Consider the following 26,817-nt stretch of genomic DNA (forward strand, 5'->3'; position numbering starts at 1 on the left):
TGTATGTATACCTGTAGTGACATCCAATCCATATTATCGTTACAAGCTCGATTTTCATGGACACTGTAGATGGGGCTGTCTTCCAATGAAGCGTTTTAGTGAGTTGGTTATGTCATGTGGATTGGTGAAAGATATTCCCTCAGATTGGGGCTGGAAAGGAGACTGAGAAAATAAAGGACCTAGACAGACCTCTTTCAGGAGGGTTAGTCTTGGGAATAAATACTACAAAAGAACTCAGGTGATCTGTACTCAGAGCCTATGTGACACTGGACAATTTGCAATATCCCTGTGCTGCAGCTTATCTCTTTGTGAAATAAAGAGAATACTTCACTGCCTACTGGGAGAATGAATTAATTAGTGCTTGTGAGGTGTTTGCAAACAAAGGCTGTGATAAGCACCATTAAAAAAAAGTATATTATTAAAGTATATTATAATTTATTATTATTATTAAATGTATTATTATTAAGTATACAGCAAGTGGCAGCTGAAGTTACCTTGAAGGAGCATGGCATGACACAGCTTGAGAACTACGTAAACATGCTTGTACACTAATCCTGCAAAGCTAGTATAGTTGCATAGTGTAAATACGAATAGTTCAGTTAGTATGATAGGCAGTCCTACAAAGGAATTATAAAGAAGGAATACGAGATGTTGGATTAAACCTGGAATAACTCTTGTGTTCATTTTTTATGTTGTGTAAATGCAGTAAAAACTGATAATAAAAGCAAGCTTGTTTGGTCCAAGTTGACCATTTCAAATAAATTTTTTTTTATTCTAATACTGTAAAGCAAGCCTTCTTGGAGCAAACATGCTCTATTATTCTGGCTTGGCACAAAAGCACCCTAAAAGAAAGCACTTTTGCCCAACTGCACTTTCATCTTTGCTAATCTAGGGGCAAATGCAGTCTGGTGCAAACAGACTGTGCTGAGCCCTGTCTCAGTATGATTGCATCAGATGTCACGTGCTGGTATTTAGGAATAACACAGGAATAACAAACATGGCTCAAAAGCAGCATTTTTAACATTTGTTGCTGCTCCTTTTAGGAGCAACAATCAGCTGGAATCCTGATGCTGAATAAAATCTAGGGTTCCATTATTCCTCTCCTCAGCACTGCTATTAAAGCTATAAATAAATGACTTTCTACCATGTTTTAGAGTGTAATGAAACCTCATAAGGCAGTACAGTATTTTACTGTTGTGTTTAATATGGTGGCATTAATACTAACAGCAATGCACTGTGGTTTGTTATCCATATATACACATATATTTTTTGTGCACAGTCTCCAGCTGAAGTTTTTGGAGAATATTTTAAACTTTAGGAGTCTTCATGCTTTTGTTATTCAGTCTTTACCTTATCCCTGTTTTAAACTTCATTGTTCCTTTTCTGACCATCCTCAGGACTGTGGGATTTTTTTATCAGCTCTGGATCTGTACCAGAAAACATTCTAGAAAGAAAGCTTCTCTCCCTCTCACTTTGGGTCTGTTTCTCTCTCACCAGGCTGCCAGGTTCAGCAGGGACTGTACCGAGCTGGTCTTCTCATGGCAGAACAAAGCCACAAGGTCTCTGCTAGGCCTGCCACATTCTTCAGAACAGAAAAGTTGTTGCTCTTTAATTCTTACTCTTCTGTGTTGTTTTCAAGTTTTATTAGCAACATGGGCAGAACTTTGCTCTCTGTCTCCAGGGAAATACATTGTAAGCAATAAAGCTGGCAAAAAAGGGAAGGAAAGGAAAAGGAAAGGAAAGATTAGCATTCCTATTAACATCAGAGTGAAAAATATGATCACGTTTGCAATGGGCTCTTATTAAACTGATGGAAATTGCAACCCAGAGGTCATACATTTAGTCACTGGCGGGAGAATGTTGTCACTCCCTGCTGGCTGATTCATGAAATCATTTGCTCAGAAGAAAATTGCTGCTTCACGTCAGCTGGAGATGGCTTTTGTCAGGCCAGGCTCTGATATTGCTGTTTGGCTGTAATCATGCTTTGAACAGAGTTGCACAGAGTGCTCACATAGTGCCAGCATGGCTGTGTCCATGTGCCTGTAAACCAAGGAAGGGTCCTACCCAAATGGGGACCAAAGCCTTAAAGAATGTTTGGATTTTAGTGGCAGAGGCTCCTGAGGTTTTGTTTCTCATAACAAAATTTTTCGGTAAGCAAAGACTGTGATTTTTCATCTGTCATGTAGTAATCTCTAATTTTCTCTCATGGCACAGAAGTGTTGTTTGAATCATCTACAGAGTTTTGAGATAAACTTTCAAACCACCTTTCATAACAGGCCTTTGTATTTTTTTGTGAAGGAGATTCTACTGTTTCCTCAGTTTCATTTATGTTTTGATGCCGTACAGTTACTCCAAGACTGTCCAAAGTCTTAGTGAATTCTTCATAGTGCAACAGAACAAGTTTTCAGTCTGTGTTTTCAGACAAAAACAAACAGCTTTTATAGACTTTTGTTTTCCTCTTTGCTATAGGCAGTAACATTTAGCCTATCCATTTATTTCTTCAGTTTTAATGTTTTCTGTCTGCAGTCTTTATACCTATGAAGGCCCACATTGTCATCACAGCCCTGTTGTCATCCAGAAATTATATCAATTGCATTCACTTTTGTGTGAAGTTAGAACATTTTCAAGGGTGATTCTGAAGTATTCCTTTCCCATCTTTACCTGTTTTTCCCTTCATTTCCTTAATGTGTTTTTCTTTGCCTATTTCTGTACCTTTTTTTTTTATTTTTCCCCACCTATTCTTCATTGTTGTGCTCGGTTCAGTCCCGTTCTTATTATTCCTAAACTTTTAACTGAAAGAGTAGAGGATTGATTTTTATTTTTCCTATCTTAGTATTGAACTCACACTCTTTTTCAAATTTTTGGACCCATGGCACAGCAAGCCGTAGCATGACCTTCACATGAGACATGAACTGCACAGAGTTAAAGGAGATTAGGCCATCACTCAACCTCTGATATGTAAGCTTGCTTCCTTGTCTGCCCTTAGCTGAGAGCTCTACACTTGACAATTTCAGAAGGGTTTAGAGTTATCTATTTAATATTCTAGAATGTTGTCTCAGATGGCAATAAAGGTTTTTTAAGCTGTAAGGGTTAGAATTTGCCTTATGCTGTAGCACATTAGATTTAGCGTTGGTATCATCAACACATTTTGAAAAGAGCTAAGAAGTATGAGTAAGATATTCTGTTGCCTTGGGAAAATAATATAATTTCACTTTTTTGTCTTTCCTTTTGGATAAAGTATCTTTATAAATAGGTGACTTACTGGAAAATTCCCAGTGAAACCACTGTGCAGCTTTCTGTCCTGAAAATCAGAGATACAATTGTGCCTTGAAGGCAGACACTTACTTTAGGCTGGGCAGAGCCCCCGTGTCCTGGCAGGAGCTCCAGGTGATGGTATGTCTCAGGAAAACCTCACGTTGCTGCTTTGCCATTTGAGGAAATGGAGTTGCCAAGCCATTTTTTCCAAGGCCCTTCCTTCTTCTCCCAGCACATACAGAACAGCGCCGTGTTGGCTTCCCACCCACAGGTACCTGACAAGTGATAAGGTTCAGGTCAGCAGCAGAAAAGCCTGGCTCGTGAGCTTGGGGCTTGCAAGCTGGCTTGAGGAGCAGCATGGCCCACGGCTCTGCTGACTGCTTGCCCCTTCTGCCTGGGAGAAATGGAAGGCGCATCGGTGTCCTTACTTATATGTTGTTTCCAATGCATTCCTTCCCTTCCCCAGGGCCTATTTACAGGAGAAGATGGTAGAGCACACAGGGAGGCTTTGTGGCATGCAGTAATTATACTGTCCAAGGTGCTTAGTGTGATTTGGGTATTCTCCACCACAGTAAAATGAACTCCTGCCTCTAAGAATCAGTCAGTCACCCATCTTATAAATGCTTTTGGCTGTACAGCCTATACCTTGCTGTGCTTCTGACACAGTCAGGGTCAAATCCACTTTTTAAAGGTGATCCTGCATTTAAGCGAGGAAGCTGGCAATGCTGTGTGTTAACTTCTAGCAAAGTAGCTCATTTTAAGGCATACACATTATGTTTTTCAGTGAATGCAGAAGAATAAAATAGAGGAAGGGCAATAACAATAAAATGAATTTTCCCTTCAGCTTTTCCTTCTTTCTCACAGTAGTGGCAAAATTATATTGCTTGGCTGTGTTTTAGATTAGAAGTGGTTGGAGTTTTTGCTTCTGCACCCAGTAGTCATTGTTGGAATGTGTTGTGTTAATTAGAACTGATTTAAATAAAAAGATTTTCATTAGGCAGTCTGAAAAAAAAATCTTAATATTTCCGAGTATTTTTAAACTGTTGAACAGATTAAAAATCGGGATTAAGCTTTCATTTACATAGGAATACATCATGCGTCAACACTAATCAGAGCTTCTCAGAATACGCTGTTTCAGCTCTGATACTGGCAAGGTGTTACTACTTCGACCATGCACAGGGCGTGTTTACCCAAACCAAGCCTTTTTTCCTATCATAAAAATTTTCTATTGCTACTTTTTAGTGGGCTATGAGTAGAGCTGCAAATAATGAAAACATTCACGGTATGTATGTGTCTGCTTCTTTATTGCAAGGACCATTCACAAAGACACAGCAGATGTTTCTTTCCCCACAGTTTGTAGACAAAATGTAGTATTAAAACATGCACGTCTGAATTAAATAAGCTAATGGTCATAACTGAGACATTTTTTCCTTGTGCAATTTAACACTGGGTTGCATATGCTGTTCTGGACATTAATGGTATACATATGTTAGAGTGTGAGGAGAGAATGCCAAGACTCAACCTTAATTAGTCAAAAATAAATGTCTGTGTACAGCAATTATCATTATGCTGGTGGAAAGAAATCATTGTACTGACATAAGACATTTGGCCAGGTTTCCTTATTTATATTGAAAACATATGCTTTAAATGAATTTTCTTTTCTTCATGGTGTTAGTTAGAGTTAGTCAGCATTGTCACACAGACAAGGGATAATGTGCTGGTAATTTTCTGGTTTATAGAACTAAATACTAAATAAAAAGTAATACATAATTTAATAACTTAAAATTATGAATAAATTCAATGAGAAATAATAGATAGTTAAACAGGTACATGAAGTAACCTTGTATTAGCAGAGCCGGAATTAATTCTTTGTACTGCATAAATCCCAACCATTTTGTCTCTGGACTGTCAGCACAAGTAAGTTTTTCTTAGTGGGGTAATAGCAAAGTCTCTGTGATCAATAACGTTAGTTTATGAGAATAGTAAAAATAGATTTTATAGCAGAAGCACAGAGCTATTGTTTTGAGAAGCAGCATCAGATAAAAGCTTTGCATTTGCTCTTTTCTCCTGAGAGTACTAAAGAGAACACTGAAAAGTAAAATGGGTGACCACAGAAGCAAGTAGGGTCACCCATTACCAGAGATTCATTTTATTTCCATTAGAGGGGAACCAGAAAGCATCTCACACTATTTGTACCTGATTTTCCATTATAAATTACGGTACATGAGATCATTTAAAAATTGCTGAGCCTTTCAAATGAAGCTGACTTCGTTGCTGTTCCTTAATAATTGAACAGTAAGAAATACAAGGTCTCCATTTTCATCCAAGCAAAATAACTTCTGAGATTATGGGAGAGGGCAAATAGGTATTTGAAATATAATCTTCCTAAAAGCTCATAGGGCAATCTCAGATGGGATTTAAAGAAGATTTGGGGTTCACATTTAGAGGGTGTTTTTTCAGTCAGCTTCTGCCTTTGCATTATGGTTCTGGGACCACAGGTAAAGCTGGTGCGTGCTGGTACAGGATCATTCAAGTGATACTCAGTGTGAAGTCAGTGTGCTAAAGTCACGGTGCTCCATACTTAAAAAGATTAGCCAACTCAAACTTTTCCTGTGATTCACTACTGCAGTATATGAACTTGTAGCTTTAATGTTTATTTGGGGTAAGAGTCAACACTGAAAGGCAGCAGAACTTCTCTGCGTAGTTTTGTTTTTTTTGCTGAAACTGGTTTCCGATGACAGGCTAGCAGTTGGCTTGACTTTCTTTACCTGTTACTAATGTGAAGGGATAGCAGCTCTAAGTTTAAAGACACAATAAAACACTAGTACCTTAATTTTCAAGTGGTGGTATTGAAAGAAAAACCCTGGAGGGTAGAGGGGGAGAGAAAACAAATAAGAGGAACTCCAACGTAACTGCTGTAGTATATACTTCCAGTTCAGGTCATAGGCTAGGAACGTGTGCCCAATACCTTTAATGCCCATTGAAAGCATTGAAAGTACATTTACATCAGCTTCAGTGAGTCTTGGGATAGTTGGATATTGTTCACCTCATCTGTCTTAGTTCTTCATCACACATGGCAGAACTGCCTGTGTAGCCAGTCATGGTTTAGGAATTCACAATGAAAAACAGTAAAATGTTTTGAAAAGCTTTCAATAATATTTTTTGAGTGTGGCATTTTTTTCATTTTACTTGGAGGAATCAACTCCTGCCCAAATGTGTGTAGTCTGATAAGCCTCTGCAGCAGTAATGGTGCAAGAAGGCAGTGGCATGAAAGTGGTAAAAGCAGACTAAAGAATTGGGGAAAAAATGTCATAAAAGTCAGATAGTAATCAGCATTTGCAAAATATATACAAAAACATTTTTGAAAAGTATTGTTTTTTGAAAACTGCCGCACTTGCTAGCTATTGTCAATGGAGAAAAACCTGGTGCGGGACTGTTGCACTCAGTCATAATCATATCCTTATTCTACTAATCACTTGCATAGTTTACAAAAGGACTATGTAGGATTGTCTTTCTGTAGCGTCTTCCTTAGTTAGCCTAGCATCAGAGAAATACAGAGGAGCTGTGGCATGTAATTTCCACACAAAAATTCATCCAACATGGGAAGGTGAGTTGGTTTCTTAAGCATCCACTTTTTAACAATGCCATTGAACAGAGTGGGGCTTTTCTGATTTAACCAAGAACCATTTTATACCTAATTGTTTCAATATTTGTTTATGATCTATTTGAAAGATAATGCATGAAGTGCTTTGAACAGCTTGTAGCCAATACTCCTTTCCAAACTACAATACTGTTTCAATTTTTGGTGCATGGTTCTTCCAGTCAGACAGGAATCCAAGGGAGTCTATCATAGTGTTTTTGCAGGAGGTATTAATCCATATTCTAGGGTTTGTAATAAGAATTGGCACATTAAAACAAAGCATCCAGAATTTCAGTTGGTTGTGGGTTCTGTCCTAAAGTCATGGAAAATAGAGGTCTAAGCACAGGTGCATTAAATATTTTCTGCAAACTGATGCACATACTTATTTGTTTTGGTTGCTTTGATAAAATGACATCCTCTCTTGTTGTAAAGGCTCTTTGAGAAATTTTAAAACTGCAAAACAAATCACTCCTCGAAGTTCCTGCTTCCCTTTCATCTAGTAGTGCAAAGTTGCAAAGAGCTGTCATAGCACTGGGCAAAGGATGAACTACAACTGGTATTTTTCAGCTTCATGCTAGGGGACACCCAATAGGGCAGAAGTTTTCTGTGGCATCAAGTTTGAGGAAGACGCTTTCTCTGGCAAAAATCATAGTCCTGAATCTGCTCTTGGTCACAGTTACCTCAAATTTACTTTTGGCTTCAGTAGAGTGGCTTTGGATTCATACTCACATTAGCCTGAGCTGAGCTTCTAGCCCCTAAAAATTGCAACTTAACCCTGTGGCTGTGAGGACAATGGGTATAAATGTTAATTTGAGAATTACATCAAACACAGTAACAAAGTGACTAAAAAAAGAGCTGCCACACTCAGAAATCTCTTCGGTCAAATGGTACTTAGGCTGATGCCAAAATCTATACAAGTACTTTCAATACAAGTACTTAACAGTAAAGATTTTTTTACATTCAGCTCATTGCATCTGCACTCCAAATTCCACTGAAGTTGCTGGGAGGCTCTCCCTAAATACTTTGAGCTCTGATTCAGGCCTTCTGTTTAAAATAAAGGCAAAATGCAACATTAAAGAAGACTGTACTAATTAAATAGTTACTAGATAATAAAGTTAATTAATGAGCTTCTTAATTCTATACTGGATTTGTTCCTCATCTGTTCATGCCCTTCTACAGAGGCCAGCACTACAGTTGGTTGAGAAATGGAGTTTGTTAAAATAAAAATCTGCTGTTAGGTCACTACATTTCACTGTTGCTTTAATATTTCATTTCAGCTTAGCTATTTGGATTGATTTTATATTTTTATTTAAGTTTCAATAGTATACTGAAGCATCTGTTTCTATATGTTGTCTCCATAAAATAATGTATCTAGTTAATGGTCTCTGTTAAAACGGATTCCCCTTATCAGCAACATTAGAAAGGAACATTTTAATAGGCCTGAACCAGATGCTCTCAATCTGCTGTTCTGTTGAAAATTTAACAATGAAAATAGATTTTTAAACAGAAACAAACTGTAAAATAAATGGTGCGATTTCTCATAGAGAGCAGACTGTCATTTTTGATCAGCTCTAACAAGTCTTTGTGGGGACTTCTGCAATTAATGATTAAGTATAGTTTTTCTATGTGGTACATGGAGTGTTTCGATTGATTGCAACAAGACCTGGACTACGCTTCACAGTCAGCGTGCTATTTCTCCAACGTATGCAAACAGTTAGCTGTTCTACCTGTTCTATGTAATTTCACAGAGTAGAAATGCTAACTCTGTGCTTGACATGCTACTTCTCCCCTGGGATTTATTTTCCTTTTCTAATATATTCTTGCTTTTTAGAAATAATTATTGTACAAAAAGATGAAAGGATTGCTTCCCATTTCTTAAGACAAAGAGGTGAACTAGAGATAATTACATCAGCTATAATAGAATTTATCAAAAGTAAATCACCTTTTTTTTAAAAAAATTATTTTTATTTCTAGCCAAGCAGATGTTTGCTTTTTAATTGTTGCTTTGGGGTACCTTTCTGTTATGTAAAGATGTTTCCCCAATTTCCATGATTATATCTTGAAAGTGGTATGTGGTGGAAACCCAACACAATGTTAACTCCTTGTTTTGCTTTCATAATCAACTGTGTAAGTGCAATGAATATCATCTAGTTAAATTTAACTGTAAGCCTACTAGAAGAGGAGATAAATATGCTGTATATTGCTTGTGTGTATTTCTATAAATCAAAAGGCATCCGCTCCCATTCTGCACTATTTATGGATGCTTGTGTATGTAAAAGCACTGGCTCATACAAAAACACTGAGTAGCAAGGAATGATTTGAACATGTAATAGTGCACTTTCATTTTACTTTTATGTATATATGTTAGGATCTGTCATGTGACCTCATATCCAACTTTATGGACTTCTGGGGACAAAATCTGATACTACATAAAATGATCAACTCTGTTCTTGAACAAAACAAGCACTCCGTGTGGGATAGGATGATACATTTATTTGCTTCACTACTGAAAGGTTTTCTTACTCAGCCAATGATTTGTCCTTACATGTCCTTTTGTCCTTTCATGTCGCGTACCACCTTTGGTAATTTTTCATCTTCATTTTCCAAGAGCAGGATAGCTATAGTTGTGTTCTACAATTTTCCTTGGATTTAGGGTTTTGTTTGTTTATTACTTTAGGATGAATAAGTACTGTGTGACAGAACTTTCATAGCAACCAGTAGACTCACTAGAGCAAAGAGTTGCTCTATTGATTGTGTCCTGAAACACAATTTTAAAACTTAAAACTGCAGAATTCATTTTGTAAATAAACTTTGTGGGCTTTGAAGAGACTGTAGTCCTGCTGGGAACGTCCATGTCAGCACCTCAATTTGCTCTGTCCAGCCTTCCTTCTAAAGGTTTTATGTCTCTCACGTCTCCCTCTCACATACTGTACAAGTAAACAGGTCTACTTACAAAGTGGCTTTGATGTTACTGTAAGATGAAGTTTTTCTTAAAGACTAAAGATGTTTGATCTGTGGCAGACAAAGGGTTTGATTCTTACATGGATGTTTCAGTCTGATACTCAATGTGATTTGTACATGAAAGTGTTATCAAAATACTCAAAATTTGAAAGGGAATGAAGGAAAACAGTTATCAAAACTGGATCAATTTGAATGCTTAGTGTAATTGTGAACTCAATTATTGCTCTGCTCATTTTTTATTGTGGAGGAGGATTTGCCGAGGCTGAAAAATAAATTAATCCTATTTTCTCTCTAAAACATACTTTGAAAAAAATCATTGGCTGTGCACTGACCATTCATTGATAATAGCAATGACTTTCTCATCATTTTTCGTCACATTAGCAAAATGAAGGAGTTTAAAGATCCACGCGAATGCTCATAACACACTTGTCGCTAACCTCTGTACTAGAAATGTTACCTGCTTCCTGACACTCTGAAAAATATTGTCCTCAAAAATATTCATAGTGAAACAAGTTAAAATACATAAATATGTTCTTGTTATTACTTCTCTATATATTCTAATTCTTGCCATTGCTGGAGAGACGATGCCATATGACTATGAATTGGAAGTGGCGGCGGACAATCTTTTCTAAGTAACTCTGATGATAGAAGAAGTTACCGAGCACCTGAAATAATGAAAAGGATTCACTGAATGCAAATGACAGCTTTCATCTTCCCCATTCCTTTATGAAGCACATGTTCATGAATATACACATTTTTGCATATGTAGAAGCTCGAGTGTATCAGCCTTCCAATGAATGAAAGAATAAGGAAATTATGTATTCAGAAGTAGTTGGAAGTTTGCTTTTTTTTTTGTTGAATTCTCCAATTTAATTGAAGTTGCTTTCCTGACATGGAAGATTCCCTGAGAGGCTGCCAAATTTGAGAAGGGGGCACTGTTGTCCCCATTTCTTTCCATATAAAGGTTTTGTCCTATTTAAAATACCAGCATTGCCTTTGGTGATATAACAGCCTTTTGGCAGTTTGGTGCTGTCTGTCTGCACAGCCTGTCCATCTAAAGTAGCAGAGCTTGAGAAGCTGAGCTCCTAAGGGAGCTCCAACAGTATTGACGGCCTCGATTGACATAAAACCAGTCTCTCTCTTTCACCCTCACTGAACTCTCAGAGTAAATTCAGGGCCTGATTGAAGAGAGATAGGACTTTAGCCATTGAGTTCCATGGGAACAGAATTTGAACACTAGCAACTGCTGCCCTCTCCTAAAGCAGCCCTGAATATCTTGGCAGATGCTGTTTAGAAGCACTATCAGTTTGATCCCACTTCCTTCTCAGGACTGAAAGCCAAGTTCAGGGCTATTTATGTCTTATTAACATAAGGCTGTGGATGGGAACTGCAGCAAGCATTTAAATCTTTTCCTTGAAAAATCAGTTATGGCTTAATGAACCTTGTTCAGGTTAAGCTTATTTATTCTTGATATTTGTATTTGTTATTGCCAGGTAGAAGTCAAAGAAAGAGCAGTGCCTTCTATCTTGAAGATTTTATCAGAATTGGATAGCCTGAAATTTGTCTTGAGTGAATCAGTTCTCACTTTTCTGACAAGAAAATACCAACGGCAGATTTTCCAGATATACTTCAAAATATCACACATGCTCAAAACTTTGAGGATGTCAGGAACCATACAAAAAGAGATGTGCTTATCAGTTGAAAATATGAACATTTAAAGATACACAAATTATGTTTTCTAGTATGTCAGCAGTGCAAAATGTGAGGAAAGAGGCATTTATTTCCAGTTAGTGTATTCATACAAAGGAAAAAGTGAAAGGTAAAAACTCAGTACATAAATTCAGGAGTGTCTGTCTGGAATGAAAGAGAGCAAAAGCAGAAACAGTTTAAAAGATGTCCCTTTTTTCCTTCCTTCCCGTCTGAAGTATTTGGGGGCATATAATAAAATATCCCACATCTACAGCAATCCTTTGATGTTAGTCACACAATGTTGATATAGTTTTTATACTTTTGAAGTATTTTCTTTTTGAATTGACAACATTACTAACTGATTGTGATTTTTTTACTTCCTTATCAGAAGTAAATTTGCTATTTTAAAGCACTTTTGACATTTCATGAAACCATTCAAAAAGAATTCTACTTAGAAATATTTTTTCTGATATATAGAATATGATGTGTTTTTTTTTCCAGTTTCCTCTATTGTTATGTATTTGTTTAGTTAAAATGACTGTAGTAATGTCAAATATTCATGTGCATCTGATCTTGAAAAGGTTAGGAGAGCCTTTCTTACAACGGATTTCAAGAGGACTGAAGTAAACCAGAGATTTGAGTTCTTTTGTGTGCTTGGAGCAACATATTTAACCTCTTGAGATTCTTTTACACTCAGCCTTATCTTCTGAAATAGTAAATGTTGATTTCTTTGTATTTTGAGATTAGTTGCCATAGTTGTTCCCAGGTATAAACCTTTAAGATTTAAATCACTTTAGGGTTAATAAGATCATTTTTTGTCTTGCTGGATGTAATGTGCTATGTGCCAGTGGTTTTGTTTTTTTTTTTCAAAAAAAAAAAAGAATAAAAAAAAATCTGTCTTCCTGCCAGAACATTTTTTTCTGTCTTTATGCATATGTTGATGTTGATTGGCATGTGTTGATCTTTTCCTCAGAATTCCTCTTGGTTTGCTGTAGAGGAATAAAGCCTCCTATTGCAGAAATCTGCCTGTGCAGGGCATGGTTCCTTCATCCTTTTCCATCCTCTTCCCTAACCCAAAAAAGTCAGTACAATTTCTTTTTCCACATTTTTTCTAGATGTGGGGTAAAGTTGTTTGGAACATCTGTTCAGTGATGTCTGCCAATCTCAGTCAACTTTAGAAAGACCCAAGTTAGCAATAAAAGGTTGTCATATGGTAATGCTGAATATTGGGAAGTCCAGAAATGGCAACAGCTTCCCATTTGTGGTTGGCTAATATATAGAAAGGATATGTAGTAAACCATATGATTCCCTTGCTTGCTGTACCACATCATAGTATATAGGCTAATACCACATGTGTACATTAGCAGATGATCATGGCACGTGTAAATACGCAGCATTCAGATTGCTTTTGCATGCTTCTCCTAATGATATCATATGTTGATTGGTAGTTGTTCAGTGCTTAAAACTAAAAGCTTTTGAAGCATCAGATGTGACATTTAATAGGTCTTTCTCTAATGCTGTCTTAGCACCTGCTCCTCCCTCACAATCACATCAAAGTGAATTGTAAGTAACCGCTCTGAAATTATGCTGCATTGCACTGTGGAGTAAAACTGGTAGAAGTGCAGGGCAATCAGCCCCATAAAATCTCTCCATCTGCAGAAAGAATCTCCACAGCCACCTGGATGCTTTTAAACCTTCATTATTTTAAATTTAAAATGGTTGGCTGAACATTGCTTCTACCAAAATCTGATACAATAATCGAAGTCTGAGGTGGGGAAAGACCTCTGGGGTCACACAGTCTAGCTTTCTGCCAATAATGGATTGTTCCCTGCAGTTCAGTTTCTAGTGACCTTGGAAATTACCAGCCTGGTAAAATGGTAATGAAAAAACAAAGCTGTTAAAGCTTCCAAAGTAGCCAAAGTGATGCTGTCCCAATGAGAAATTGTGTTTTTGATGTGAGATTCTCTATGTGCCTTGCTTGTTGGTTGCCGTTTTCAAGTGATCACAGTTTTGATCTACACTTCGTGACACATTTTGAACTGGCTGTAACTAAGAGGTTGAGGGAGGTGAGCTTATTTTAATGTTATATGAGCTTATTTAATCCTGTAAGCAAATAATTATTTTTATTACAAATAAATGTCAGCAACATCTACCCCCCCTACTGTAAAGTTTCCTGCTTATCACTGTCTTTTTATTCTTTCAGCATTTCTAGCCTCCCAGAAAGAGGAAAAGAAGAGAAAAACTAGGTTTCTTGCCATTTCCCATCAAAACCCCTGGTTAATTGATTACTTGTCATGCCTGGGAACCCAAAAGTTCCCAAAAACTTTTTTCCAAAACCATCATTTTTATATTTCTTTCATCCAAACCAATGTTTAAATACTGGGTAGGTGGGGGAAGATCCCAAGACACAAAGTTCCCTTCCTGTGGCACCCATTTGATATGTGATAATTTCTTCACTAGCAGACCCTATTGTGAGCTAGGATTTTGGGTATGCAGCTCCAGGAATATCCATCGTTTCTGTGGCTCCAGTCTCCCTGACTATTGTATTCTTACACACAGAGTTCAGTTGGAGAGGAAAGGCGTTTTCTCAGCTGCCAACTTGCTTAAAAGAGGAGTTAAGAGCAAAAGGAAGCTAATTGGACTGTGCTTGGCAAAAGTCTCTTTTTTTATTCTGTTTATTCAGATTTTAAAGGATTGGGTGCCGAGAAACACAAAAATAGCGAGAACACTTACTCCTTAAACAGATCCTTGCAAAGTTTTTACAATAAGAACAGAAAGCTGCTTTAGTAAAACACTGTTTATCCTTACAGTAATGCTAGTCATGAATACGTGTCTAACTTAGCTGGAACTAATGCTTGACTCTACTATTCCACTACAGCAACTTAACATTCTGCGTAGGCTGATTATTTTTTCAACAATATTTGCTAAATTCTTTTAAGGGCTGCCAGTATATATTTTTTGAAGCTTAGTTAGTAAGAACAGCTGCCAGTGGAGTCAAGGCTAAAAGAGGCAAAAAATATCTGCAGAAGGCAAGATTTTACTTCAAAAGATCAGTATTACAAAGCACTACTGTTGCTGGTATAATCACGTTCTTTGGGGGGGATGCTAATATAGACTGGGTTTCTTGTCTTCACAGCCCCCACTGAGCCTTTGCTGTGCAAATTTGCTGATGGAGGGCAAAAGAAGCGCCAGAATCAAAGCAAATACACACAGAATGGAAGGCCGTGGCCCAGAGAAGGAGAGGTAAGTGCCACGCGGCAATTATTTTTCAGGGGGTTGGGAGAAGTCAGCTGCAGAGCTGGAAGTCTGCCTTTCAGGGCTATGAAGAAATCAGGTTGAGCACAAAATGCAATAGTTTCACACAGAAAAAATGAGCAGTAGTGTATACGTGGGGGGAAGAGGGAGGTTTATAATAGTTTGTGGAATGTAAAGTTACAGGAAAAGAGAATTTCAGAGCTGGGTGTGGGACTGTGCACAGCCTTGTCCCACTGTGAGCCCTCTGTCTGCAGCCGGAATTGAACCCAGTATTTTCTTACTGGTGTGCTGTCAGCACCTGCAGTGTACCTCTTGTAAACTTAGCATCTATTTACACCTAAGCAACTCAACAATGTATTTTTTTTCTGTGTAGTTCCTGGTGATAAATTATTATCAAGATGGACTTCTACAAAAGGGAAAGATGTACTTGCACATGCAGATATATGCATGTAAAAGTTTCCCAAAAGCTTGTCTGAGCTGCGATCTTCATTCTGTCCAAGACAAAACAGTTTGCAGTAGCCTCAGCTCCATCACGTATACAAATTAAATAAATACCGGTTGCTTTCTGCTCTGCTGCAAATAGTCTGTTACTGGAATTTCCTTTCCGTGTACTTGTACATGAAGTGACTCCAAATGTGGGTTAAATAAGAAAGAAATTTATTTGACTCTTGAAGAGTTTGTTTACTCTCCTTGAATGTTATTATAGGATAAAGACACTTGAATAAATGAGGTGAATCTGGTCATAGTACCTTCTTATGCATGATTATAGCTGCAAAGGCAGAAGGACTTACAAGTATTTCCATCCTAAACACCTCTTGTTTGGGTTTATGATTGAGAATTCAAAGAAAAAAATATGTTGCTCAAATGTGAGCCACTAGAATCAAAGCCATTTCCCTCCCCTCCCCTCCCCTCCCCAGATTTACTATGTTTACTTCAATTTTACAGTGCAAATAAACTAGAAATCTATTTGGTATTTCTGATTTAGTTGTTTCAAGAGGGTTTCTGCTTTTTGATAACGACTTGATTTTGCTAGGTGGTACTTTTCAGACCATTAGTGTATGACATATACATTCTAGCACAATTGGTGAGCTCTTAAAAGAAACAGAAGGGCCTCTTTAAAGCATGGAAATTTCTCCCTCCAGCAAGGTAGTTGTTGTATACTGTTTCAACAAAAATGCTCCACAATATTTTTAGCTTTGTGGGCTGAAAGTGGCAACATGGCAGCCACATTTGCTACAAGAGATTGCAGAAGTCTCCAGAGGTTCATTGAAGTCTCTTACGTTGTTGGTCCAAAAAATGGAGATGTCTTCTTAGAAGCCATTATGGTTTGTCAAGTTAAGAAGCTACTGAGTAATTCATGAATTACTTCAAGTGGTAGACTCAGGCCATTGTGTGCAGGGCTCTAAAAAGAAAGGCATATATATGTATGCCTATAGGTGGGAATAACAACCCCCAATTAAGGTCAACAATCCGTGTTTTAAAGAACTCTAAATCCCTGTTTAAATAGCAAATGCCATTGCAGCTATTATTTCCACTGTTCTATATTTTCTTTAGTTCAAATTCATAAACAAAAGAATTTAAAGTCAAACCCACAAGCCACCATTATGTCTATGGCCACAAGGCATCAGCTTCTTACATCATACGTAGTTCATTTTTTGCTGATGGAGTGGCTCATATTAAGGACAGCAATATCCCTGGGACATAGAGGTAGGGTGTGGCTGATGTGTTAATGAAATGGTCATTCTCAGATTTACTGACCTCTGATTAACACCTTTCTAAACTTTTACTACTCAAAGCATCAAAGACAATAATGCAAGCTGTTGGATTTCCTCCACGTGGTCATATGATTTTCTTATTCCCAATATGAAATACTTCAATGGAATTAATCTTTTATAAGCATTAGTTTTTTTTCCAGCTCTTTGTCCTTTAATGATCTTACTCTAAGCAATATGTACCATTCAGTTGTTCTCTGTGTAGCAGTGCTCAGTTAACTTTCTTACAATTATTCCTGTCAACTTTAATTCCTCTAAAAAAGAACAGGTAGTGAGTAGTGATAAATAATTGATATATGACAAGTGTCATAGTTCTGATTACAATTGGAACCTGAAAATATTCCCTGCACCTCTGCTCTTTCTTGGTTTCTTCTCCAAAGGGAAAAAAAAATGAAATAGCATCCAAGAGGTTACTCCCTCAGTATTTCCACACAGACCAAATCCCATGAAATCTACACCAAGATGTATTTGGCTATTGTTCAGATAAGCATTTGCATTCTTAAATACTCACGTGAAGGGCATTTCTAAAACTTCAGAGGTTTGACCAGCATTAACGCTGAATGCACGTGAGGATTATTGCTCAGAAGGGCAGACTCCAGACAAATGACACTAACAGTTTTACCATTGACCTCAAATTTTAGTATGCAGAGTAGAGACAGACAGCTGTGCAGAATACTCTGTTGTAGGGGGGAAATGGCAGGAGATTTAGTGGGGAGGAACAGATTTGCTGCAGTGGTACCTCTCTGGCTGTGCTGTTCTCAGAGGTTTTGCTCTCTTTTATGGAGAGCTTCTGTGGAACTTAGTAAGAGAGGATTACTTTTATGGTAAAGTTTTCAGGCCATACTGCAGAATACAATAGAAAATCTTATTCCTACCATACATTTTTGTAGATTGCTTCATAACCATATAGAAATACTTTAGCTGGCTGTTAAATTCTATCAACCTTGTCCTCTTGCAGAACACAGCCACTCAAATCCCATCAGCAATATAATTTGGCTTGAAATTTTCACTTCATTGTTGAAACAGTCCTTTGCTTGGAGGGGGGACGATGACAAATTTTGTATCCTATGTATGTTTTGTGCAGCTCTTAGAAAGGCAATGGTGTGGTCTGAGTAACTGTAGGCAGCATATCACCCCACAAAACCTACAGCTCTGCTGCTGTGCATAATTGTCTAATCTTCAGAATTTAATTGCAAATGGATCTATACCTTTATAAAGGCAAGTCTTTAGGAATATACTGAATTTCTCCAGGGCTTTTCAGATTTGTTTCTGTTGTTTCTTTGTTACATGGGGTTTTTATCCAGAAACCAGTTGTAATCAGTGAAGAATGTGTCACCTTGAACAGCACATTTTTTCCTTACCCTTCCACTCTTGGTTGAAGTCTCAGGAAGCATCCAGCAGATTGAGTGAGACATTTGACTGAGGATTTGTGCATGCTGACCAATTTCAGACTAAGGATCCAAGAGTTTAGATTACTGACGGCTTTTTGAAAGGGTGTTAAATAATGCGTCTAACGTACAGGTGCAATAAAAGTACAGTGAAGCCTACAGATGTTGGAAATATTTGCAGAGAAATTCTAACCTAATAACTGACACAATTTCTGCCCAAAGTTTAAATTCTTTGATTTCAGGATAGACTTTTCTGAGTTGCACTATTTTCATTCAGTCGCACTGGTTTAGTCTCTGTTTTGAAACTTTCCCTGACAAGATCATGTTGAAGAAATGGTGATGGGGAGTAATCATATTTAAATTCTGTCTGTAAAAGATTTGATTTAATTTACCTCTGAATTGCAATTGACATGTCTAGAGGTAGATGACATTTCTCAAAAAAAAAGTTCATTAGCTGAAAATGCATCCAGGGAATCGAGGGTAGTTGCAAATTGAGATCAGATTGAATTAAGAACTGCAACTTAAATTTTACAGCTGAATCTTTTGTTGCAGATTTTTTGAAACTTTGATTATTCTGAAATAAAATCTTCTTATATGTGCATTTAAGTGAGAGTTTGTTTGTAATTTATCTGGTAGAAAGGGAGAAATCTCACATAATTTGGAAATAAATGAAATGCTTTGTGTATCAGCCCACAGTGATTTAGTTTTTTTACAGTCACAATATTTTGAAACCTTTTGACACTTCATTTGTAATCTTTTATAAAATTCAGAATATTTATGTATTTGCATTGTCTTTCTTGCAATCACCTTTAAAGTATGAGTGTATATATCACAATAGTGACATACACCATTGAATGTGACTTCCTCTTCATTGAACTTAGTTTGATGTCTGTAATATTTAATAAGTGCCATAAATAATTCTCGTATTGACGGTTTTCTTTCTTCTGTGATCTGGGTTGCATTTTTGTTTCTCACTATCCAAGAGAATAACCTCCCATTTCCTCCCCTTCCTCTCTTCCTCTTTTTCCCCATTCTTTTTTTTTTTTTTTTTTTTGCTTTCTTTCAAGATCACCTGGTGAAATTTCTAAATAATTAAACATGTTTTTAATTGCTCCTTAAAAATAAGAAGACCTACTAGTTTTGGAAAGTTGCTTTTGTTAACAGTTTCTCTTTTTGTCTGCTGCTTGTTACAATTTTATCTAATGCAAACAGTAATTTAGAGAGAAAAAACATACAATAGGTAATTTGAGAGAGAACTCCGGCATAGATTTCTTTTATGCTTCCAAGGAGATAGGTACTACTTAGTTGTTCTCGATAATCCTCAGTGTCTGGAGCTGATCTGTTCTATACCTGGACAAATTAGTTTCTCTTTCTGGGGGGAGACAATTGGCAGGTCTGCATAGGAATTCGTAACCTGCAGCACTCCTCATTTAATTCATCAGATAAATTGAAGTGAGAACAAAGCAACTCAGCACCAGGAACAGAAGCTGTGTAGGTTAGACTTCCAGTCCAGTTCTGTAGTACAAACTGTTTTTGTCATTCATTTGGGTTTCTGAACTTGTGATTGTGTCTGTCAGCTCAACCTCCGACCTACCGAGGTTCATGCATCACTTGACCAGTTTGACCTCAATATAATATATTTTGCTCTCCACAACTACTTTCTTCTCAGAAGTTGCAGTTGCTTAAGGAGCCCATGCATGTAAAAACAAATGTTTCCCTCTGGGGAACATCACTGGGAAATGCCCCATTTCTTTCATATGTGACTATATATTAAAGTGTCACAGTGACTACTGAGAATTCTCCTTCTCTGAAAGGGAAAGGTGTTTTTTATTCAGGATTAAATTCAAAAATCTTTCTAATAATGTGGAGTATTTCTGACAGACCTGTTTTAAATAATCCTTTTAATAAAAGGAAGGAACTGTGCCAAGTTAACTTTGCTGCTGACTGAGTTTATTTATTTAATCAGTATTTTAAACAGATCTCATTTGGCTTGTTGGTTCCTTCCCCCTCCTCTCCCTTCCTTCTTCAAAGTGTTTTAGTTGGAGTATCTGCTGTCAGGGCACAAGAGATCCTTGTGCTATTGATGCCTGGTAGATCTTAGTGGCAGTAACAAAACAAGTACAAGAATTTCAGTGTTGAAATTTCAGCTGATTCCACTGGAGTATCCAAGAGCACACCCATCCCCTTGGGATGGCAGCTTGCAGTCTTCTGGCATGATAGGATGAGGGGATGAGTCAGAGGAGATGGAGCAGAGAAGCTTATCCTCTGGACTGACTCCCACCTCAGTTCGCCATAGAAACCCCATGAGTCCTACAGTACAATATTATTTTTCCTAATCTCTCTCTAAAGAGGAAAAATCCAGGGAGTCTACTGGAAAGCCCACCACATCAGTGGCTTTCACCCCTTTTCAATTTGTTGGTCTCTCTAATGTTTCCACTGAGAGTGGCCTCCTGCACAGTAAGCAGTCCTACAGTGGCAGCAGCCTTGCTTTGCCTGTCAAAGGCTCCTCAGAGCTAGTCCCCAGCCCTCCCCGCAGGCCCTGGAGCTCCAGCGTGGGCCATGGGCTAGCCAGAGCAGGGTCAGGAAGATATGTGGAAGATTGGCTTCCGAAGAAGAGACATAGGACATCTCTGCAGCAGGCAGATATTATGGTGAGCTTTCACACACAGTAAGGCCTGTATACTGAAAACATGTGATGATCTGTTGGTAAAGTTGTTTGGGAAAGCTACCTCCCAGCAACACAGAAGGTACCGTGCAACCCAAAGCTTGGTCATTTATAGGTACTGGTGTTTGTTGGAAGATGGAGAGTAGGCTGATAAAGGTTGTTCTTGTGAAGAGGTCAGAGAGATTTGGAAGAGAAATAACAAACTGATCTTATTTCACAAGATGATCTTCACATGAAGATGTGATTGGTTTTTTTAATAATCACTCCACAACTTAATCATTTATTTGAGAGATATACAAATCCAATTTACATAAGCAATGCAAATGTGATGGTCTGAGAGTCTCTTTAATGAGGCAAATGTGCTCATTTATGTTCAAATCATAACAAAGAGGGGGGAAAAAGCAGAAACAATACCTTGTATTCACTTATCTGAACTTGTTTGTTCAATGGTGTCAATATTACAAAACCGCAGTAACAAAATAACATTTTTTTTCATTCCTTTGTCCTAGATTCAGACACATAAATAAAAAGAAGTGATAAATAAATACACGTGGTTTAAATAGTGTTTTTAAAAATCAGTATTTTAAGCAAGTTGGTTTTATTTCTGCCAATTGTGACATTCTAAACATAGCAGATGAATAATCATTGAGAATGGTCTTTATCATTATGTGCAGAACTGATAGCAGATATTCCTTTTAATTAATTGCTTCAAGGAATTGCATACTGAGATGCAGAATTTTCATTCAGTAGGTGAGATATGTGTCCATTATCTGGCTGAGCGGCATAAAAAGTCTGTAGTTCAGTCATTCCTTAATAGATTTTTCTGACAAATATTTTCCTGAAGCAGCATTTCATCATCAATGCCACACTCTTGGGTGGCATTTCATCAGGAAGTGTCACTATCAGAAGAAGGAATAAGACCGTGTCCTTCCACTGAAACATAAGCAAAACAGTGGATGAAAAGACCTGGAAGAAAATGCACTTCAGCACAAATGCGGACTGCTACAGAGGCATCGGCCAGTGCCTTGACATAGTTAATACCATATTAAGCCCAGTGACAGCAACATTCAGTGCTGTGTTTTGGAGAGAAAAAGCTGGACCTCTGTTGCATGGAAGTCTGAGGCCAACCCTAATATTCTGTATTTGGTATTTTTGGAATTCCTGTTTGTGTGTTATGGAGGAAAGTGCAGACAATTTTCCAGTAAGTTTTTACTGCTCATCAGTTTTTATTCCTCATGAATGAGGATGCTTCAGACCATAAATCTTTCACTGGTCTAGGCTAACTGTTGCCTCTCCTGGGCTTCCAGCCAGCGTAATTTCGTAGGGAGGAATTACACAACTTGATGAGAAAGAAGTAAATAGTCCTCTCTTAGCAGCTATTTGAAATAGCAGCTGTTTAAAGCTATTCAGCAATGGCAGATATTAGCAATATTACTGGGGAAACTGTAGGTGGTGTACCATATGCACGTACTGCCACATGCTGTGCCCTATTTGTCTAATGCAAAACTCTCATTTACTGGAAAACATGATAGTGATATTTATAGCAGTCGCTGCAAAGTATTTGGACAGATTCTGGTAACCTGTCACTATGCAGTATGGATGTGGAGCATGTGTAAGGAGACGACAGTCTAGCCTTTAATAATTTGGACTCATCAAGCCCATAATGGTCACCATGCCCCTTATTCACCATGTCCCATATAGTATGTAACAGACGTGAAGCTAATGTCAAGAGAGCAGAGCATGTGCAGTTTGTTTGCATACACCCAGATCTGGGGCATGATGGCGTTGGAGGCCAATGTGAGGGTCTTTGTCATGAACATGTGCTCAAGTGTTCATGAAAAATGTAGCTGAAAGTAGTGTAAATGTGTTTGCTGGTCTCGTGTGTGCAGTGAGCGTTGTTATGGCTCCAGTGAAAGAAATGCTTCAATTTATCCTTTCTGCAGCATTATATTTATTTATGTCAAAGATATTAAAATAAAAGCAGTTGTTCACGTTCCCCTTTCCTCCCAGCCCTCTCTTCCTTGCTGAGGCTTTGTTCTCAGGTCACACTGATCAAAACTGTAGGATGGGTGCAGTGAGTTCTGATCCAGGCTACCCTGAGGACCGTTAAGTCTGGAAACTCCCTGACTGAGAAAGTTTAGATCCTCCTTTCATAGGGGCTTACAAATTGTTGTTGTTCTTTTTTTGTGTGTGTGTGTGTATGTGTGTTTTCTCAGTTCTTAGTAGATGAGATGTTAAAATGCCAACACGTTGATTTATAAAGAATCCCTTAAGTTATTTTTATTTTTTTTAAGCTGTTAGAACTAATTTTTCTGTCCCTGTAGGGCTTGTACATACTATATAAGTTGTCTTTACTGACACGGGAATAGAAAAAGAGAGCAATAGTAAATTTTACAAATGTTCAAAACAGGAAGGAAAATAGAGAGTATTTTTTTTTTTGGAAAATGTATCAAAAAAAAATTATGATGTTAATGTTTTATTGGCTGTTTTTTGGGATGAATTGTATACCGTTCCATTAGTAAAGCAATTTAAAAAAAAAAAGTAATATGCTGAGAATATTTAAGACATAAGAAAAAACAACAACAACAACATAAAAAAAAAAACAATATATGTAGATCATACCTGATGATTTTCAGAGCTATTTTATTTTTAGGTCAAAATTAGCAATGGTTGTGCTCATCCTGAATTTGATTCTTTGGCATTTCAAGCTTGCAGAAATAGCAATTATTCTTTTTCTTTTTATGAAATAAATGCATTTTTAAACCCTAGTTGTGTGTCTTTGGCCTTAGTCTCCTGAATTATCTTTTGCTTGGGAGCTAGCGCATACTTTCTTAAACCAACAGCATTTTCAGTAAGTGAAGCATTTGCCCTAGCATCTGCTTAAAAATAACGAGAAAAATAAATTCTGAATGACACAAACATTTATTTATTTATTTATTGGCTATGTCAGGTATGGCGAAGCCTACGCTTTCAGATCAGAAATGATTTTTGTCCTTTGAAAACTGGGGCCACCTCCTTGTAGACTGGTGAGCGGCTGCCGGGCTAACCTGGCTCCTCCAAGAGCACGGCCGGCTTGCTGTTGGCCCCTCACCAGGGCCCTTGCCCTGGCAGCTCACCTGCCTGCATGGGAGCCAGCCAAGCCCGGACGCTCTCCTGACCTGGCTGAGCAGCCATCTGGAAGAGGGCAGATGCCGTTATTCAGAAGTAGATGGCTCCAGGGGTGTTAAATGCTCCCACCAGGAGCGCGGATCCTGCTGTGCAAAGTGAACGCTTCTGTCTCACGTCGAAGGCAGCACATGGTCAGCATGCCAAGCGGAGAGCTATGGCATGCCTTGGGGCAGGAGGGTGCCACAGCCATTCTCAGCTGCCCCCAAAGGGAGAGGAGCATCTTGAGGAGCATTTGCTCTCTCCTCTCTCTTCTTCCCACCTGGCCCCGACTGCTGTGTTTGAGCCTGAGTTAGAGCAGGAAATTCAAACTGCAGCCCTGCCCAGTCCCTGCCTTTCCTGCTGTACCTGTGGATATATTGCTTAATGGTGATGGTGGTGGCAGTTGTTAACTGAATGGTGTTTTGATATCACTCAGTCTTTTTGCACAGGTCACCGTCTGCCTAGTGGTGAACAGCCATCAAAAGGCTCTGTATAGGCCATTAAGAAATTCTTTGACTGTCCAGACCCATCAAGTATTTTAAAAGCTCAGGCACCTCCTTGTTTTGGTTGGTCTTTTCTGCTTCACAGCCCACTTTTTGTTTCTCGCCTCGTGGTAATGAATTAAATGCAAGCAGGAGTGACAGCCCAGGGAAATGGCAGAGGCCTGGGGTCACCCAGGGGATGGCCTTTGTAGGAAAGATGAGACTCCTGCCTGAGAAGTTCTTGCGAAGTTGGCTTTAGGGTATTTACAAACTACCTGCCTGACCTAGAACAGCAGGATTTGGCCCTGTCATGTTGTACTGTAAATCCATTGAGCTTGGTGGAGTCATTGACTGATACTGGGGCAACAAAAACACCGTTTGGCCTAAATTTTATGGGGAAGTGACATTGAGGGGATCTGTTTTCTCAGGGGTCTGGCAGGCAGGGGAGGGAGCCAAAGTATCTGTGCTGCTTTGGGCCATCTGAGCTTCCCTGGAGAGTTTTTGATATCTGTCTAAGACTATGCTTAATGACTTTTTTTTTCATTATTTTTTTTCTGCAGTAATAGTAAAAATCTGTTTTTCTCCCCTAACTATGTGCAGGCTGGCATGGCTTTGACTTACGATCCAACAGCTGCTATACAGAATGGGTAAGAAATGCATGTTTTCTTATGCCTTTTTAAAAATTATTTGGAATGCCATCTTCTGTTTTCTCTTTCTGTGGTGAAACTTATTCAGAAGCAAATTTACTCAGTCATATTTTGTCTGAAGCATATAATGCTATATTGTCAAGTTTTTCTTTTAGTTTCCCTTTTGTTTTTATACCGTCTTGTTTGTAATATCCATTTGAATAGGAAGTTGTTTTTCCTAATAGTTTCCATCTCTATTTGGCAAATCCTAGCGGTTGTCTTTTTAATCTATCACTGTCATGAAATGGAAACCAGTAAAGTTACTGGCTTTTGTTAAAATGATCATTGAAAATTCTAGCATATTTTGGATAATAGAGCTGTTACTTAATCTGGGTCCTCTCTGCTGCCTGGATGGCTTCCATGGCATTGTCTGACTAGAAATGCCAAACAGGGAGAAATCCTTAAATCAGTGTGTAAGCAGATGAGACTTAGGGGCAGAATGTTGAACAACACTCTTCATTTCTCAACTGACAATGCAAAGAATTGAAACTTTTTTCACATTTAGCAGAGAAGATACATCATCATATTATCTATCTGCATGATTACATTTTCAATTATTTCATGAAGTAGAAAAACAGATCCTTGAGATCAGCTATCCTTTCAGATAGATGAACAATAACTTGAAGAGAAGCAGGAAGTTCAGCCCTGAACTCTTTGACAGCCACTCCTTGACCAGAGGGATGTTTGATATGATTATCAAATTCCATGCATACTCCCATCAACACTCTCCAGCTGAAGGGGAGAATGCATTGATATTGAGAATGGTTTTATTTCTTCAATGTTTGTTAGGGCATTACTAGGTGAAGCATCAAAAAGCAACAGCAACAACCACAAAAACAAAACAACACTAACATTCACAGTAGCTTTAAAAAAATCAATATTAATAGTTTGCATATTTTGCATAATTGCCCTTTAAAAGCAGTATCACTGTAGGATGTTCTCATGAGAATGAGAACATGATGTTCTCATGTTGTGGATGAAACAACGAAGATGGAGCAACTCAGAAAAAGGAGGGTTTTTTTGTTTGTTTGTTTTGGTGTTTTTTTTTCAGAGCTGTGATTTCAGAATCCTCTGGTTTTGCTTCTCTGTTCTGACCCCCCCAAACAAATCTTTCTTCTCTATCATCATTCTTTTCAGCTGGTAACTCATTATAGGCTATAAATAAAACCATCAGTAGTTCATAATCCACTAGTGTTTCATCCAGATAAATAGCTTTTATTTCAAAGGAATTCCTGTATGTTGTTTACATGAATGTTTCAGAAACTGTAATTTGAATGATCCTTTGAGATTAATAACATTTTACTTAAAGAATATTTTTCTAAAATTATGAAAGTTATTTCAGAGTTGTATATGCTTAAGTGCTCAAAATGCTCAGTGTTTTGGTCACTCAATTGTTTGAACATGCCATCACTGATCATTGGAAAAAGAAATAGTACCCAGTCGAAATTTCAGCTCATAGTTTTTTTTTATTTATTCTTTTATTTGTAAAGCATGAAAGAAACTGTATCATTGGATATCACTGTAAGAGTGACTATTAATTACTGCTTTGACATATCTCTTCTTTCTAGAGTGTCAAAATATTTTCAATTTCAGCAGGACAAAACCATCTAATTCAAAATGCTCTTCTGGTGAGATTTGATTGCACACAGTGTCATGAGGAGAAGCTCTTATTATGTGTTGATTTGTCCACCAAAAGTAACACAACTGTTGATCCATCCTCAGGTTGCATCTTTAAAATGCTGTCCCCTGAGGATCACCAGGACCTTTTGGTTACAGTTTCTTTTTAGCTCCCCAGGCGTTCACTCAGCAGTCACTACATATCCTGTAGTTATAAATTTTTACTACTTTTCATAAGCTGCTTTACTTGCAAGTACAAT

At 37.9% G+C, this 26,817-nt stretch overlaps 1 protein-coding gene across 17 annotated transcripts in view; it reads left to right on the top strand.

Moving 5' to 3' along the window:
* Positions 1–26,817, top strand: part of RBMS3 (RNA binding motif single stranded interacting protein 3) — a 700,779-nt gene that overhangs the window by 593,059 nt on the left and 80,903 nt on the right. For 11 of the 17 annotated variants that reach the window (XM_035549747.2, XM_035549750.2, XM_035549749.2 and 8 more), the window contains 3 exons: positions 12,519–12,626; positions 14,682–14,788; positions 24,855–24,901. In XM_035549747.2, coding sequence (XP_035405640.1) covers positions 12,519–12,626; positions 14,682–14,788; positions 24,855–24,901 — 262 coding nt within the window. The remainder of the gene's footprint in view (positions 1–12,518; positions 12,627–14,681; positions 14,789–24,854; positions 24,902–26,817) is intronic. The other 6 variants (XM_035549752.2, XM_035549753.2, XM_050709231.1 and 3 more) reach the window with 1 other exon arrangement.

Source organism: Cygnus atratus, chromosome 2 (assembly GCF_013377495.2).
Source record: "Cygnus atratus isolate AKBS03 ecotype Queensland, Australia chromosome 2, CAtr_DNAZoo_HiC_assembly, whole genome shotgun sequence".
Lineage (NCBI taxonomy): Eukaryota > Metazoa > Chordata > Aves > Anseriformes > Anatidae > Cygnus > Cygnus atratus.